General features: G+C 42.4%; 1 protein-coding gene across 1 annotated transcript; it reads left to right on the forward strand.

Annotated features, from left to right (window-relative positions):
• The first annotated feature begins 1,560 nt into the window (after nucleotides 1-1,560).
• On the forward strand, nucleotides 1,561-5,248 carry LOC110971682 (transmembrane protein 74). Its single transcript, XM_022222073.2, has 2 exons — nucleotides 1,561-1,707; nucleotides 2,373-5,248. The coding sequence occupies exon 2, from the start codon at nucleotides 2,440-2,442 to the stop codon at nucleotides 3,271-3,273; it is 834 nt and encodes a 277-aa protein (XP_022077765.1). The 5' UTR covers nucleotides 1,561-1,707; nucleotides 2,373-2,439; the 3' UTR covers nucleotides 3,274-5,248.
• Nucleotides 5,249-18,747: the final 13,499 nt, after the last annotated feature.

Consider the following 18,747-nt stretch of genomic DNA (forward strand, 5'->3'; position numbering starts at 1 on the left):
GAAGGCGATTGACCGCATTGATTCTGTTTTTGCTTCAGAGACAGGTGGCACAATCATATATCAGCGAAGTTGTTACACCACATTTACTAGCAAACAACACTTATCCAGACTTACCAGAAGATCACAGACTGCTTCTTCTAACCAGCCTTCAACAAGTCAGACCCAAACACCTGTAGAGAAAACGCCAAGGAAGTCTTCAATGCTGAGAAGTTCTGTAGCTCCAATGAACTGGAAACTGTGCATGCTCTGCCAGGATTTAAAAGTTACAGGGACATTGTATAGTGTGGCCACTTTCGACACAATCAAGCGTATTCTAGAGGCCTCTAAATATGACCCAGTAATTCATGTACGACTCTCTGGAGTTTTTGACCTTATTGCATCAGAAGGAAAATACTATTTGAATTGCTACAAGAAATTTCTGTGGCGAACAGCAAAAACAAAAGAGTTGGCTGATGAAGAAGCAGGCGTGGCTATGGAATGGCTGATTTCAAAGCTGAAGTGCGCAGCAAGGAAAGCACAAGTTCTTGATTTGTCAGAGGTATGGAACTACTACTGTGAACTGGTGGAAGAAACGGGAGAGACAATACCTCAGTCATTCATCAGCAGAAGCAGCACTTTCAAAAGCAAACTCTACTTTCGCATCTGTGGCTTTTACAACTGTCTTGCACTACAACAACCTGAAAGACAGCCCTTGCTTGTTCCTACAGGATACGGGGATCTTCCATTGTCAAAATTGATGTCTGATGAAGGTGACATCTTCCAGATCCCCAAGTACAGGGCCACTGATAAATTTCTTGAGATGATCCACGTTGCAATGAAGCTCCGCTCTGACATACTGTCACATCCAGTTTGCAAAAGCGTGGATGTCAGTGAGGGTAAGATGATATCATCACTTCCTGAATCCCTGTTCATGTTTCTGAGATTGATGCTGAGCAGCACCACTTTGCTAGAAGAAGATCATAAGGTTGGAGATGAAGACCCCAGTGAAAAGGATGCCAGAATCCAAAGACGTATCCTTAGCATTGGCCAGGATCTTGTCTACAATGTCTCTGGCGGCAAGAACTTAACCCCAAAACACATCGGGCTTGGGAGTGCCCTGCACCAAGCAACAAGATCGAAAAATTTTCCATCGAAAAATTTTATGTCCAGCATTTCACAATGCGAGACATATCCCCCATTATTCTTTGAAAAATAAGGACATTTCTTAAAGACCCCAAACTTTTGTACGGTAGTGTGTCTTCATTTCTAAATGGTGTTTTACCTCCTGTATGGCCCACTAACCTGATCTACAGCTTCCACTGAAGCTTTATGGGTCTTAACTGACATTTCAGTGGCATCAGAGTGTGCTCAAGTGCTTCCTGCAGGAGAGTCATTGCCAGTCAAGCAAAAAATATATATGATTATGAGTTCTCAAGGTTCCCCGCAGCCCTTCAAACCTCTCATCCCGTCTGTGCTGACTGACTTCACAGTGATCTCAATCGGCTCCCAGATAGCGGCATTCCATATCCTTTCAGCGCCGCAGTAGCCGAGGCTGTGTGTGGGAGGGACTAAAGGAGAGCTCCACTCAGTGCAGAGAGCCGCCACAGCACCGAGCACAGACTGAATCCATCCACAACATATATCACCGATATGGCTTTTTATCTGTCCCCGCTGTGTGGTCTGAGCAGCCGGAAAAGGACAAGTCAGATGGGATGCTGAAGTAGTGCGGTGAGTTGATTTCTGTTTATTTATGGAGTCTAAGGAGGGGTTCTCCTTTTCTTTTTTCTTTTTTGGTTAGGGATTAGGAAAAATCAAACCGGATTGTGCATGGTTGGTCCACCCTTATGCAGAGGAGCGTCTCACATCTTCTGCTGAATTCAGATAAAGTATGCAGGACTACACACATTAAGGGAGTTTTTTTAAAATTTAAGACAGATGATGCTTTTCACCGGATAGGACCTACCACGGGTAACTCTATTTATGAATATATTTGCTATGTGAGCATTAGTTTTAGCATAGTTTAACAAATGGGTCGATTTATAACTCACTGTTCAGTTTTAGAATAGGGCAAAGCTTAATCTCGGTTTCTATGTGAATTGTGTTCTAAATTGGATACAAAGCATTTGGCTAATCACAGATCTATATAAGCGCCTTTCAAGACGGCCCTTCGGATTTATTTAAATACATCTAATCAACTTTGAAGTGGTTCTCATTTCAGCATTGCTGTATAGGTGTCCTCCTGTAGCTATGTGCATTTTGCACACTGTTCAAATTTACGCACAAGTTGTTTTTTTTACGGATTCGCGTAAAAATGGGGTTTCACGCTTTGCAACGAGTGTAATCTAATTAAGATGCACCATTTAACTTGGAGCTGGTGTCTGTCCTTTTATTAGGGATGCTGTGGAGTGAAAACATTGTGGGTGGACGGCTTAGCGTGATCCAACAGGGGGTGAGACACGAATGGCTTCTCCAGAGTTGCATCCGGCAGATGACGGAGACAAAGAACCCGATATTCCCGACGTCCTTGACGCGCTGCATGCCTGCAAGTCGGGTGGAGCAACAGGAGGAGCGGTCCAGGGGGAGGGCGGCTGTAAGCCGGTCCGCAGCTGCCATGGCTGGTGTCTTTCAACACCAAGGACGGCGCCGCGCAAGGCGGGCGCGGAGGTTAAACTCGGCCACCTCACTGAGGAGAAAGTCAGAGTTTGTTGTGACGAGGAATTAGAGACATCTTTCACCTACATTGATGAAAATGTTAACCTGCGTCTGGCCAGCCCGGAGAACAATTGCAAAAGTACTCATAGAACCGTGCGCAATGGCGAGGCTTGCTCCGAGACATTGCCGGAGTTTTCCTCCATGTCCGAGGATGACCTCTCATTCGGGGACGGCTCTGGGAATTCTATAGACTACGGGTTTATCAGTGCAGTCACGTTCCTGGTGACCGGGATCTCCTTGGTGATCATCTCCTACGCTGTGCCTCGTGATGTGGTGGTGGACCGTGACAGCGTGACTGCGAGGGAGATGGAGAGGCTGGAGATGGAGAGCGCCCGGATAGGAGCCCACCTGGACCGGTGCGTCATAGCAGGACTCTGCCTGCTCACGCTGGGTGGCGTGGTGCTCTCCACGTTGCTGATGATCTCCATGTGGAAGGGAGAGATGTACAGGAGAAAGGTCATCGCCTATTCCAAGCGCTCCGCCAAACTGTACGGCTCGATCAGCCTGAAAACCAGATCCAGTCCCAGCCATTCCTCTGCACACTTGTCTATAGACGAAGAAATGGAGGAAACTTTAACTTAAGCTGCTGCTCTGCCTATGAAAAATGTGTTTAACTAAGGATTAATGCCACTCACTAACATTCTCTAACATACTGTAGCATGAAACTGTATTCATAGGCTGCATTCAACATGTAAGTCTGCAACATTTGTTTCTTTTAGTGTAGAAATAGATCAAATCTTGTATTATATTTCCACATGGTAAACAGAAAGGACAAGGAAAGCATTCAAAGCAAAGTTAGCAATCACCAAAAAAAGCATTATGTGGTATTAAAATGCTCCAAATGATTGAAAATGACCAAACCACATGAACAGAGATAATGTTAAAAGCTTTGTGTCTAAACAGTGGATCACATTTTTTTTGTACTCAGGATGCAATCTCTGAGAGCTTCCATTTATTATTAAAGCTATTCATATTTAATGCGAATATTTCCTATATCAAAACTGCACACACACGCACACACACATTTCAGGTTAAGGAAGTATGGGAACATGTGTGTCCCCAGGGCAGCAGAGTGGGATGCAAAGCTGTTGCTGTCCACTGTGATGTGGAGAATCAGTTCAGTGGTCCACATAGTAATATCCAGTGACAGTCCCTCTCTGGTGCAGTGCTGAGGTAAGCCAGTAAGCTTGCCTTTGTGCATCTGAGCCAAAACTACACATCGGTCTGATTGTTGTGAGCAGTCTGACTGCATCTGACAGTGCTGACATCCGGTACCTTCCTCTGCTTTCTCTGTTCTTCTTTCCCTCCTGTTTGCCTTCAGTCCCAGTTGTCTCTGCCTCTGAGACTTCCCATCCTCTGGCAGAACTTCAGTGTTCTCAATCTATGAACACTTATGCACTTATATTTACTACATATTTTGACTCAGAAGCGTGTGGGAAGGGTCCTTGACAACCACAGCCCAAGTGCCTGTGATGTTTCAAGGTTGATCAGTTTTCCTAACCAGTCTACTTTTCTCTTTTCTGTTTTCCACTACGTGAGGAGGGAATAAAGAACATCTAATCACACATGAAAGAGCTGCCCTACTTCCCAAACCTTAAGCCGTCACTACTTCAAAGAGCTAATTACCTCTCCAAAGTGAGCTATCATTCCTTTAAAAGGTTATGTTTGATGTTATCACAGCGATTTGCACAGCAAAAGAAAAATATAGGGGAACACAAAGAGGTTATCATGTGCAAACTTGCCAAAAATGTTAATGCCCTAGTGATCAGAGAAGTTGCAGACCAACTTCTGTTTCTTGGTTGGGGAAGATTTGAGTTTCTGTCTAAGCTAAGTCCTTGTGAAAGCAACCCCCCTCCTCCTTTCTCCCTGATGGTTAATGCAGGCTTAGGAGGCCTGCAGGAGAAAAATAAAGAATGCCAAGCAATTCTCTGAAGAAACAAAGTCTTTTTGTTTGTAGGCTATCCCATAAGTCTCATAAATCATGCTTGGACTGCTGAAATTCAATCATATTTGCATATTTTTGTATACACAGCCAAATGTTGCATTTTGGAAGATGAGTGCTGATGATTCTCATGCCGTGACACTGTTACCTTGGTTTCTTTTCATTTTGCGGGCTGTGTGATCCTATTTCAAGGCTTACATTCAAGATGACATGAGTCAGCCTCTGTTAATGAGATGCGTAAGCTGATTACAGGGTAAACAGCTCGAGGTCACATTTTTGCTCTGCTTTTATTCACTGCATTGCTTCTATGTATAATGATAGAGCATATACATTTATTCTGAGTGCCAGTTAGTGCACAGACAGATTAAGGAAAATGTTATGTGATGAAAATATTATTCAAGCAATCAACTAATTTGGGTAGAAGCCTGGATTTTGCAGCAATGACCTCATGCAAGTTTGTGTTACTGCTGCTTTTCATTTTCTCTTTTGTTTGACCACAGGGCTGACAAGTATATATGCATCTCTGGAAAACAACCATTACATTTCAGAATGGTAGTAAAATGCCAAATGAAGAGATTTCCAGGAAAGGTAATAAAACATAATGACCCAAATGAGGCAATGTTGTCCTGTTCTCTTCACAGAAGCCATAAATTCACATCTACTATTACAGATGTTGAAGTGATGTTCCATTTAGCGAGCTTTCCTGGTGTTGTTGGCTGTGGAAACAAGGTGTGATGCCCAAATTGGGTAGCTGGACACTCATTTCTTCCCACTTACTTACCAGTACTTTTAAGTCAAATAAAACCTGTTAAACACCTAAAGGGCAACCAACAGCAATGGTGTCACTGCCAAATATTTTGAAGGATACTCCTAAGCAATTAGAGTCTACAAATATAATGGCAGCATTAAACATTAAGTATGTCAATGTCAGATTCACTTTTTGAGTGGTGGCATCATCTGTGGTAATGTCACAAACATGAAACAAGCTCATCCGCAGCATGTTGGTTTTCAGACATATACTGTTCCTCCACCTTTCTTTCTTTCTTTCTTTCTTTCTTTCTTTCTTTCTTTCTTTCTTTCTTTCCCCCATTTTCTCTCTGTTATCCTTCATACTTGGCACTGTGTCTTATAGCCTACAGCTTCATACAGGCTTCCCTTCATACAGCCAACTAAATGTGTTTGGGGGATGTAATCAGGGATTTGCTTGAAGCGACAGTATTTTACATGCCAAGCTCAAGTGTATTTCCAGCGGTTTCATGTGTAAGCTCTTTATCCTTGAGCAGTGCACAGCTAAATCACCTTTATTGATATTTGGTTGGGTCCTCTGTAAGTCGATCCCTTCGGGTAAGGCTGAAAGAGCAGCTGAACTGCTGTCATCAGCTAATTTCCCAAAGGTGTTACATTCCTCCATCCTGCCATTGCTAAGACTATGCATATGTGTGTATTTTTGAGTTTGCATGGGTGCTGTGTGTGCCATCCTTGTAGATTAAAGAGCTGCTGACCTGCTTCTGTGGACAGATGTAGATCCCAAAGATGGTCTAAATAGGCTCTTCCACCCCAAACATGAATAAAGGTCATCAGAATCCAGGCAGAGCCAGAAAAAGCTGCGTAACATTTGGATCCTACATAGAGTGGTAATTAAAGGAATAGTGACATTTTGGAAAATGCTGTGGTTGTTGTTCAGTTACAACATCGCTGACAAACCGGCCACACAGACAAGGTGGATGCATATGGGAGAAGTCTGCCTTTCCTCGGTTTTCGCTGTGCACTGGTATCCAGTGGCATCTTCACAAACCTCTGCTTTAGACCCAGATCAGCTGTAGGATCACTGAGTGACTCCTCCAGTTCAACTGACATTCCAGTCTACCTTGCAAAGCTTGTATTCCACTGTTTTGCTGCAGACATTGTGAAACACTCATGAAACTCCAAATGCATTAGACAGAAATAAGTCCTGACAACATCCCAAAATTTCACTTTCAACACATTGTTAAACAAGAATTATCCAATAATGGGAACGTGTCAAAGTTATTATCCTAATGATTGAGCTCCAATGCAGGTTTCTGATCAATACCTTGGTTTTGTCAGAGGTTCAGGATGCATTTTTACCCTGAACTTCTACAGTCAGGTCATTAAATCAGAGGAAAATGTCAGCTGGGTGGGCCAGACAGGAACCCTTTTCTTATCAGACAAAAAAAAAATCAGCTAGTGAGGAGTTTTTTTCTTTAAAAGAGAAACACGGCAGCTGGTGGTCAGAGATTCTCTTCATCCCAGAGCCATTTTCGTCATATTTCCTGCTTTTGGTGCTTTCAAAAGTTCTCTGTCCACTGTTTTTCAGTACCAGAATCTACGGATTTCATGCTCTCCCAAATAAAAACTGCATATCTCTGTAGTCCAAGCACATGAGCGAAGTAACTTGTGCAATCAGGAGATAGTCTCCACAGTCAGTATGTTTTTGTCAAGTTTTCTATAGGTGGTGACATTATGCAGGTATTTCCATGAATGTAACTTGTTAGCATCCTTCCCCTAGCCACACTGCAACCCTCCTCATGACTCTGTAGCAGTCCAGGACTCACAGATCACTCCTTTAAAAGGTGACCAAAATAAAAAAATTGCAATTTTGCAGAATGCGGGACAGCAGACTGTATATTTAATTATTTGTCCCATATGTCCAGCCTTTATTCTAAACTAAGTAAACCCATACCAGGCTACAGGTTTCTTCATACAATAAAAGCGTGGACGTGGTATTTATTTTCTTTAGAGAAGAGAGCAAATATATGTGTTTCTTAGAATGTTGAACTATCCCTGTAATAGTTTGCAGTGTACACCAGTATGATGGGTGCACTCAGGTTTAAGCTAAAAGCAGAAACTGCTCCCTCTTTTTATGTCATACATATTAGATATATCCCTGCCTGTGGTGAGCTTGCCCTCCATCTATCAGTGAATCGTGAGGCCAAAAAAAGAGTTTCCATTCCGATTGATTGCTTTGGAGGGGAATGCTAAAGTCAAAACTCCTCAGGGATATGATTTCATCCTTGGTTGCTCCCTCCACTGCTTTACTCAGACGAGATATTTTTAGTCAATATGCATATTGGATTTTTGGAACGCTCATTGTCCACAAAGCTCATTGCTCAGGGTGTACTTAGTTGGACTGTTTTGCATTTAGATTGCAAGAACATCCTTTTTCAGCCTCGTCCAAGCTCTTTCTCATGGTTGCACTTGTACATAACTTCAAAGCTCATGAAAAATAAGTTTATCCTGTCTGTGTGTTTTTGTTTTTTTCTGCAGCTAAGTTTAGTATTGTATGTCCCTTCCTTCTCAGCTCTGTCTTGTTCATTGTCCATTCCCTTGTACCACACTTTTTTGAAAGCCTCAACTGTTCAGCAATTTCCGCCTCGTAAGACTGAACAAAACCCTATTCTTACAGAAAAGTACCACAGCTACTGCTCTGTGTCAAATCAATTTACGTCTCTGGTCAGCTGTGCTCTGCATGGCTGACACTGAAACAGTCCTCAGCAGCACTCTGTCACTCCCTCAATGGTCAACCTCACTGATGCCTCATCCCACAGCTGGCAATCAGGCCCGCCATAACCAGATACAAGAACGTCTGCAGAGCTATTTCCTGTGTTTTACTTGGCACCTTAAAATCACTTTCTCAGACGGATAAACTATCCGGGCTTTGGCTGCCATGGTAGATGGGAGAGGAAATGAGGTGATCGGTTGGATCAATCTTAAAACCACTCAGCTGCTGCAGGGAGGCAATGTAGGTTACATCTCTCTCCATGTCTCTCTCAGCTTCTCTGATCATCGACTACAGTGAATTTTTAATGGGCTGTTTGCAATGGCAGAGGCCGTGGCCCTGCCAGGGATGTGGTTGTACAGTGACTGCTTTAACAATAACATTACAGAGATATTTTCAGTGAGCTGAATACCTCCTCATCTTTGCAGATGCGGGTAATGTAGATGTATTGCACAGCAAATCATAGGCTCTGTTCACCTCTTGATCACCTCGCTGTTTATCCCCTTCTGTTGTAAATCACACAGTCTTACTGGGCTCCATTGATTTAATTTCTATCAAATTGCTAATGTGGTTATTTGTCATGCATGGCCTCCAGTGTATGCTTGTTTCCCTCCATTATGCCTATGCATTTACTTCTAATTACAGTAAATAATCATTGCTTGCTAGTTTGCTGCAGCAAACGCTTTAGATGGGCTAGAATGTGTCCTCTAGAAAGAAACTGTAGAGCCAATAAAGTTGCTTGTTTAGCTCCTACAACATCTAAGCAAAAGAAGCACAATAAAACTATGAAAATGACGCATACTTAAAGATAAAATACAGTGAATTTGCATTTTTACGGCTATTATCATCTCTGAGGCTATGCTGGTGCCGGCATAGAAAATTGCTCAATGACAAAGCATGCTAATGTTTAACTGGAATGTTTACCATATTCAGCATCTTAGTTTAGTGTATTTTATGCAGAGCTGAAGCTGATGAGAATGACATTAGTTATGTGGAAAATCAAAGTATTTGAAGTTGAAAATCTGACCTAATAAGCCCAGGAAACTACAAATTCTGTCCAAGATGTTGTGTCAGTCTTTAAAGATGTTGAGATATTTCAAAGGTCAGGGCCATCCCAGTGAGAATCCAGTTTTTAACCTTGCTAATATGTCCCTGTGGTGTTTGTAACCTGCTTCAAGATACACTACCAATCAAAAGTTTGGACACACCTCATTTAATGCTTTTTCTTTATTTTCATGACTACTGAAAGCATACTGAAGGCATTAAAACTATGAATGAACACATATGGAATTATGCAATAAACTAAAAAGTGTGAAATAAGTCAAAACATGTTTTGTATTTTCAAAGAAAGATGGTGTTGTGTCCCCAGAAGGCCCCTCTAAGTATATACATAAGGAAGTAATCTTTTAGCACCAATATTGGTCTAAGAATTGATCTAGAAACTTGTATCTTTTAGGTTGTGCCACCAATTCTGTCAACCTGCAAGGCGAGATTTTCTGTTTCTTTTTCTTTTTTCTCAGAATTCCATTTCCGGTTCAAACGTTTATGGCTCAACCACTGGAATATTACAACATGCCTTCTTGCTGAGTAGTTCTACTGTGTTTGGCTGGAGCTGGTGTGCTCGGGCTGTAGAAAACTGGGAAGGCTGGGTGGAGAAGGAGACATTGACTTCCCTGATCTGCATATTCAAAAAAAAAAAAGTAAAGGTGTACTGTTGCATACACCCCCCCCCCCCCCCTTTTTTTTAGGCTGGAAAGGATTATTTTCATGGAGAAAAACATCTAAATATGTAGCTTTGATACTTAGATATGAGGTTTAATCAGTGACCTGAGAAATGCTTTAAAATGTCAAGTCAGTCACCAGAGTTATTAGAATTTGACTCCTGGTTACCATAAATGCCAGCACAAAATGCAAGTTCAATCCATCCAGTTGCAGAGCGTGGAAAGGCTGAACAGCATTTCCATCCCTGGAGCCATGCTGCTAGCACAGCTAAAAACAGTAAATTGGCAACCATCAAAGTTCAAATTAGCCTGCTAGTTAGCTTAGCTGGTATTGACCTTTACAACATTGTGAATGCCAATGTGAAGGATGGAAGAATGTCTGTGTATTTTAATTTAAGTTTTCAGACAAATGTAGTTTGTTGGTTTGACTCATTCAAACAATAAGATTATTTCTGTATCTAGAATTACAGTCTCCCTGTGTTCATTTGTTTGTGTGCATATGTTTTTAAAGTTTCAGTTCCCCTTCTTGACCTTTGCATGAAGAAGAGAAACCACCTCTGCTTAGTATTAGAACCAGCATGCACAGGGCAGACTCTGGACTCAGCAGCAGTGTTAGGGCTGAGGCCTACAACAAATGCAGGCACAACAGATCTGATCGCTGGTGCTGCATTTCATTTTCATTTCTCCAGTGTTGTGTTACCAGCTAGCATCAGTCTACTGGGAGATGATACCAGGTGGTGGAGAGAGCCAGCAGGATGTGGAGAGAGAGGATGCTGACGCACACACATGGGAATGCACACTTGTACCACACATGCGCACAGTCAGACACATGCAGATATAGTCGTATGCGTATACACTTTGACACGTTTCAGCAGCAAACATACTGGATCCAGATAAACAAAACTAAAATAAATTGATAAACTAGAATAAATTTGGGTAAGAAGGTTTTTGGCTCTTTTACGCAAGTATAGCTGCAATAGTAGAATGTGAAACTACTTATATGCAGGAAAAATGACTGCTTTTAAAAGCCAAAAGGCATATATATTATCAAATAAAATTGAGTGCATTAGATATCTAATATCTCTCTGAGCACTTGATCCACTTTTATTACTTGAGTGGTAATATCAGTGCTCAAATAATTAAATGAAGTCAATGATAACAAACACTAATGGCAAGTTATTGAAATATTAAATACTGATGAAATTCAATTCAAAAGAGGAGACAAGTACAACAAAAAGCATCTAACAAATGAAGGGAAATCAGGAATAGAATTAATAAATCCTATTAGAATAATAGAACCAAAAAAACAGAAATTAAAAGTTTAAAAAATATATCTAATTTTAGATAGCTGCTTAAAGGCCTCAACTGATGTCAGATTGACACTATAAGAGATATGTTTTGTTGGATGCAAGTCATAGAAAATAAAAAATTATGGGCAGGAACTTAAGAATTTATACTTTAAGTACAAGGAAGCTGGTGCAGAGATTTGAGAAACTGCTTTGATGTAAGCTCTTGTGTCTGTACCTGCAAAAACTCAGTGGAGCAGTAAAACCCCTTAACTAAAAATGATCAGATGATGTTGAACTAATGGAGAACAAACAACAAAATGAATGTACTAAATGCTCCTTGTGCATTATACTGTGGGCAAGCAGGAGCCAGCAGCAGCAGAAAGAACATTTATCTCCATGATAAACCACTTGTACTTGTATTTTATTCATTTGTACCAGCAGCAGCAGGCCTCAGAGTCCTCGGAGCAATATCAGTTACATACACAGCGAATGATCACTGGACTTGAATTACAATCACCCATAGACAGTAATTTTGCTGTTATTTAAACTGTGCTGTTTGAGCCTTCTGCCTGAAGATGGTAGCATCAGACCACTGAATGAAACCCAGAGCTCAGTTCTCTTATTGCCCCGTCAGCATCCACAGTCTGATAGTGTGTGTGAAATCCCTGGTGCTGAGCTCCACAAATCACTGCGGTTCTGTAAAATAAAAAAAAGTATGTTTCAAAAAATGAATAAATAAAAATGGCATGAAAGTTTCACACAAGCCACTTTACTTGCTCCCTCCCCTCTCACTAGTGCATTCACAATCCACTGGCATGCCCATGAGTACATTTATAAATGCAAGCACACAACTTCCTCTGGAGGTTTCCTCTTAGAAACCCTTCCATCCCCAGCGTGGTATATGAAGAGCTTCTACCGAGGGGCGGTGGAGAGCATCCTCGGCACTGGCATCACTGTGTGGCATGGCAGCTGCACGGCCGCAAAAAGCAAGGCTCTGCAGAGGGTGGTGAAAGCGGCTCAGAGGACTGTAGGAGACAGTCTACCCACCGTCACTGACATTTACACAAACAGATGGAGGAGGAGGGCCACCTCCATCCTGAAGGACCTCACCCACCCTGCACACAAACACTTGGAGAAGGTTGCGCAGCATCCGGACCACAACCACAAGACTGAGAAACAGCTTCTTCCCCGAAGCTGGCAGGCTGTTGAACAGGGGTCTATTTCACGAAGCAGGTTTAGTGAAAACTCTGAGTTTGTTAACCCTGAAATGAGGAAAACTCAGAGTTTTCCGTTTCACGAAGCGAGGTGACTCTAGCCTGTTTCACAAAGAGGGATAACTTAAACTCTCGGTTAGTTACCGCAGTAACAGACTATGACTCTAACCTGCTCGCCAGCAGGTTTATCTGAGAAAACCTCGAGTTTCTCTCCGTCTCCGCCCTCTTTCAGCCATACACGATGTTTCATTTCTTCATTTATATAAGCGGGCGAGTTTTGGCGTAGAACAGCATTTATTAACGATCCAGTGGATAAAGGAGCAGCATTACTGCACAGATAATTAAATATTCGTCGGGAGATTATCAGACCGCGCATAAATGTTCTCGCATTTCCGGACAATTATCTTTTTGAGCGGTACCATTCCGTAATTGTTTCAAGTTCATAATCTACATAAACAACCTAATCCGTCCTTACATTTACATTACCAGCCGCAGTCATGCTCTCACATCCAGCAGATACTGTGTGTTGTGCTGCGGTTCTTTGCAAATGGAAGTTCTTATATGATGTCAGAGATGCAGAGCACTACAGTAAGACAACTGTATGCAGGACATTCATAAAAGTGTTCCTGATCCTGAAACGACTTTTACCATCATTGTAGTATTCCCTGGACATAAACCTGTCAGAGCATCAAGGAGGAGTTCCACAGGATTGCAGGTGAATGATGTAGAGATCTGTTAAATTCATTTTAAATCATATTCTGTTAATGACATTGTGCTGCAACCTGAGACTGGGATTAGTCATTTTAATTTCTTTTAGGATTTCCCAGTGTGATTGGCTGCATAGATGGCACACACATCCCCATCACAGCTCCCTCACATCATGAATAGGAAGTCCATTCACAGCATAAATGTGCAGGTAGGTTACAGGTAGACTGACTACTGTTTCTAAATGTTAAAGACTGCATCATAGTTCAACATCTGTCCTTCTCTGCATTGCCCAGATCATATGTAATGCTGCATACATCATTTGTAATGTAGAGGCCACGTGGCCTGGGTCTGTTCATGACTCCAGGATTTATGGAGAGTCTAACCTGAGCAACAGACTGCAACATGGTCAGCAGCCTAAAGATTTTCACAGTATAATTCTCTTGTCTCCCTCCTTTAATATGCTCTGATGTATCCACTATACATTACAGGAGAGTTTGATGGCCTTCTGCTGGGTGACAGGGGTTACCATGCCAACCCAGGCTGATGACCTCATACCCTGACCCTGAACCAGGCCCCCAACAGAACTTCAGCCGGGCTCACTGCAGGACCAGAGCCCGGGTGGAGATGACCATAGGCCTGCTGAAAGCCCGTTTCCCGCGCCTACATCTCCTCAGGGTGACCCCTGAGAGGGCCTGTGATATTACTGTGGCATGTGTTGTTCTTCATAATATTACCACTATTAGAGGAGAGCAACACCCTGCCCTACAAACTGAAGACCCAGATGATGACCCCATCCACCTGCAGCTATCCAGGACAGCAGAGCAGTCAGAGACACCGTATGCCATAATCACTTCAGAGTTTAAGTCACCATCATCACCACCACAGCAAATAAAGACATGATACACATTTCATTTGGTCTTCTTTATTTCCTACAAATAAAAGAGATAGTTCAGTTAATGTTCCAGTAGTTAACATAATTCACCTGTGACCATGCACCCACCTCTAACTTGTGCTCCAGTATTTCAATTTCCAGATCTGCCCTCCTAATCTGTTTTTTGGATTTTTCTCAGCAAATGCAGTTTGTAAATCCGTTTTACTGATAACTGTGAATACATAGAGGACATTAAATTATACAGTTGCACATGAATTCCACAGAATGAACCTCTGGTGTTTACTGAACATCCATTTCACTGTCAGTCTGTGCAATGGAAGTTGAGGGACCATCCTGCTGCTGTCCAGCCATGCCCTGTTAAAAGGAACGAGAATGTGCAATACTTCAGTGGAGGCTAAATGTCACACTCTACATTCCAAGAGCATGTTAAGAAATGTGAATGGGAAGAGAACTATCAGTAACATACCTCTATATGCCTTTCTGGATCCCCCTCTGTAAAGGCAGCAGACACAGTTTCATCCTCTTCATCCTAGATCAGTGTCATGTTTCAGTACACTTAAACTACCATTTGGATAAATCTTTGGAGTGTTGCCTACTTACAGTTACAAGGTCTGTGGTGTGAAGGGGCCATAAGACAAAAAAAGGCTCTTGATTCTTCTATATATATATATATATATATATATATATATGCATCCATGACCTTTTATACCACCCGTTTTACAGGCATCTGCTTTCTTTCTGTTGGCTGAGCAGAAGTCTGTGTTAGTTTAAATAGGCTTAATTATTTAATAGAACATGATATGGATGCAGACATTTAGGCTATGTGTGGATAAAACAACTGCACAGTCAAACAGCCACTTAATATTTAGGCTACTTCACAATGTAAAACATGATCAACATGAAGGACCTCCATGAAATAATGTCGAGGTCTGTTTGAACAATGTTTTTATATTTCATCTTTTTACAGGTTTTCCCTGTAATATTATTATGATTACAAAGGACTACATTTAAACTTACGCATTGACCCAGGCACCAGCGTTCTCCACGCCGTCTCCCTCTCTTTTGCAGCTGCAGCGGTGTTGCACTTCTTTCTTAAAACGTGTTCAAACTCGCCATATGAGCGCGTTAAAAATTTCCAGTTCAAAAACGCAGCCTTTCGCTTCCCCGTTGCCATGGTGACTCGTCGAATCGGGGCTCCATTGATGCTGTCTTTTCAGAGTTGCGGTGCACGCGCTTAACTCCGAGTGAAACTACTCCGAGTTGATTAAACCAACTCAAATCAGCCATTGTGAAACTGAAAACTCAGAGTTTCCTGTCTCAAAGTAGATCAACTCAGAGTTGAGGATTAAGCTCAGAGTTTGTTAAACCTGCTTCGTGAAATAGGCCCCAGGTCACTGTAGACTCTGTTTTCATATCATCACCACCTCTCCCTGAAAATACACATGCATGCACACATCCCCACAGACACACACAAGCATACACACATGCATACACATGCACACACACACACACACACACATACATGCTCACACGCAAACAGGCACACACATTCATACACACACTGCACTACTGCACCAGGCTCTTTATTTATTTACCTACTAAATATTGCACAAACTGTTGGTTCACTGCACATATATTTATGTTGCAGGTTTGTATATATTGTATATATTAGTGTGTCTCGTTATACTTATATTGTCTTTATGAGAGTGTTTTTATATTGTTTTGATGGCTGAAACCGGGAACAGGGTCCAATTTCGTATTGTTTCATGTGCAAATGTGGAATGATGTGACAATAAAGAACCTTTTGACCTTTTGTATTGTGCAACATTTGGCTCCGGCTGAGGTCAAGATGAGAGGGCGAGTGCAGGGGGCAATGAGTGTGTGTGTGTGTGTGTGTGTGTGTGTGTGTGTGTGGGGGGGGGGGGGGGGGGAGTTAAGTGCACAGGTCTTTCTTAAGGCCCTCTTGCTTGTCCCAGCAAGCATTTACCATCAAGTGGTGCTCTAACGTCGGAGGAGAGTGAGCGTTGGCCCCAGAGGAGTCCCACCAACCAGGAGCTGAATAATTCATCCAGGCCCGTTGCTCCTCAGGGCACCAGGAGTCTGCTGTGTTGAAAGATTATAAAACACTCCTCTACCTCCAAAGATCTTCTACTTTCTCCTTAATTTTCTGTCTTCTCACCCCTTGTCTCCTTTCATTTACTTTGCGATCATTCTGACCCCTCTCCCCCAGCTGGACGTCCTCTGTTTTAATCCATCTTTTCTCTTCCTCGATGATCCTTATCTCTCATTTTTCAATTTCACAGTTTTTGTCTACCTTTACTGTCTTGGCATCGAAAGTGTTATGCAACTGATACACAGATGATGATGCCCTGGATCTGATATCTTAACGTAATAATACCTCACCCCTGCCCCCCCTCACTCCCGATGCTCTTTGCTGTGAAGACGGCTCTTTGCGGGAAACTCTAGCATCCAATCGTATCTGCTCACATCTCAAGTTTCCCAGTGGCACAGCGCACTGATGTGAGGCGGTACATTCTCATCACCCTAAACTTCAAATTTGCTTTTCTCCTCCTCCACCACCACCATCACCACCACCTCCTCCTCCTCCACCACCTCATCCTCCCTTCCTTCCTCTTTCTGGAACTCTTCCCTCCTGTCTCTTCCTTCACATGTATCCCTTCCTTATAGTCGCTCACCTCTTGCTCCACCTTGCCATGATGGAGAGGAAATCAGGTGGGAAAAGTGACAGGAAGAAAGTGAAGTCGCGCATGTGCAGGTAATTACTGACCCTAAGAGATATGCAGCCGAGTAAATCTGTCAAATGTAGATGCAGTTGGAACGACGTCTCAGCTGCTGAGGATTTTGGAATTTTCCTTTGATAAAGCCTTCATTCTATGCTAATTAATGCTGCATCCTCTCTTTCCTCTTGACAATGCAAAACGTGGGTTTGGTCAGGAGCAGATGTCTACTTTTAGAGAGGAGAAAAGGTCTCGCTTGCAAAGTTTCATACTGGATGGCTCAAGTTAATGTAAAAATCCATTTTTTGCTACAAGTAAAGGCTGCAGTAATGATCAGCAATTCAGTTCTGATGTAGATCAGTAGTAGTGTAGTAACAATACCAAACTGTGATTCTGATTATTAGCATGATGACTAATCAGAACAGCTACGAATAGTTACACAGTCGAGATTTACAACCTTTAAAATCAAATTTGCATTATAAAAACATTGCAAATTTGGAGTTACCATAAATCATATTGTCCTTTTCTGACAGTGGCTAACTGCCATCTAATGGTTTCAGCACCAAGTCTGCTGCTGGCTTGTCATGGTAGTGAGTGCTTGTGTGTCTCAAAAAAAGCCCAAAGACAGATACACTATATTGCCAAAAGTATTCGCTCACCCATTAAAATAATCACAATCGGGTGTTCTAATCATTTCCATGGCCACAGGTGTATAAAATCAAGCACCTCGGCATGCAGACTGCTTTTACAAACCTTTGTGAAAGAATGGCTCGCTCTCAGGAGCTCAGTGAATTCCAGCGTGGAATTGTGATAGGATGCCACCTGTGCAACAAATCCAGTCGTGACATTTCCATGCTCGGAAATATTCCACAGTCAGCTGTCAGCTGTATTATAAGAAAGTGGAAGTGTGTGGGAACGACAGCAACTAAGCTACAAAGTGGATGAATAAACACATAATTATTCAGAAAGGACACTCTGATTGCCCTTCACACAACCTGGCCAATCGCCGCATGTTCGATTGAATGGTTTTGGAAAATTATGGGAATTAGTTGGCAAGAATTGTAGGAAGAAGCCCATCTGATCTGAATTTTGGAAAGGTTTAAGGATACTTGGTTTCAGACACTGTTTGATGATCGCTAAATGGTAAATCTGAAACACACTGAGGCCTCAAATGGTCATAAGTGCATCCTTCTACTGAGCATGCAGAAACTGATATTGACTCTACCACTGAACTCCTGGTAAGACAGCAGATTGTCTCAAAAAAACGCAAAAAAAATGTTGGATGCTGCCTTTCTACTCCTGTCAGCTGGCAGGTGTGGAAAGTGGGGGGTTTATTTTACTGACTTCATCAACTTTGTGGAGTCTGAACCCCAAATTCTGCACAGTGAAGTCTGCCGTGACACCTTTACTGAGCGAAAAAGCGAAAAAGGTTTTTTTTTTGTCATTGTTCTGCTGAGGACAGATTGTGGATGATGTAATGAAGGTTTTGGAGTCAACAATGCCCTGTGGCCAATATGGATTAAAAATTTAAATTCAGTGGCTCAACATAGTGCCGACACATTACGTCATCCCTTGTGTGCTGTTATTTATTTCTTGCAGCGTAATTGAAGCAGCCACCGATGATGTCATCTAAACACAGGACTTCCATTCAGAAGTTGTTTTGTTGCTCCCATACATGACCGGCGGACCGGCCCCGTCACCATAACTCTAATAAATGGACTGGATATGGCGAGCTGAGAGCGTATTTGGCCTCTGCTGCGGAGATTGGCACGGCCTTGATATTAACTGAAGGCTACCCCCTCTTCGCATCTTTGTCACCCAACCCCCTAGCACTCCCAACAAAAAGACACATCTGAGTCTAAATTACAGACTACGGGACTTGGAACGCATTACGAACTATGGATCAGTCATTTTGGACTGACAGTGACGGAGGTGACTACCTCTTACCCATCCGCTCATGAGATTAATGACCTATCAGCCTGTTTATTGACACAAACAAAATGACTCCTCCTCACTTTTGCTAAGGGTCTCTCTC

Source organism: Acanthochromis polyacanthus, chromosome 12 (genome assembly GCF_021347895.1).
Source record: "Acanthochromis polyacanthus isolate Apoly-LR-REF ecotype Palm Island chromosome 12, KAUST_Apoly_ChrSc, whole genome shotgun sequence".
In the NCBI taxonomy this organism is placed as follows: Eukaryota; Metazoa; Chordata; class Actinopteri; family Pomacentridae; genus Acanthochromis; species Acanthochromis polyacanthus.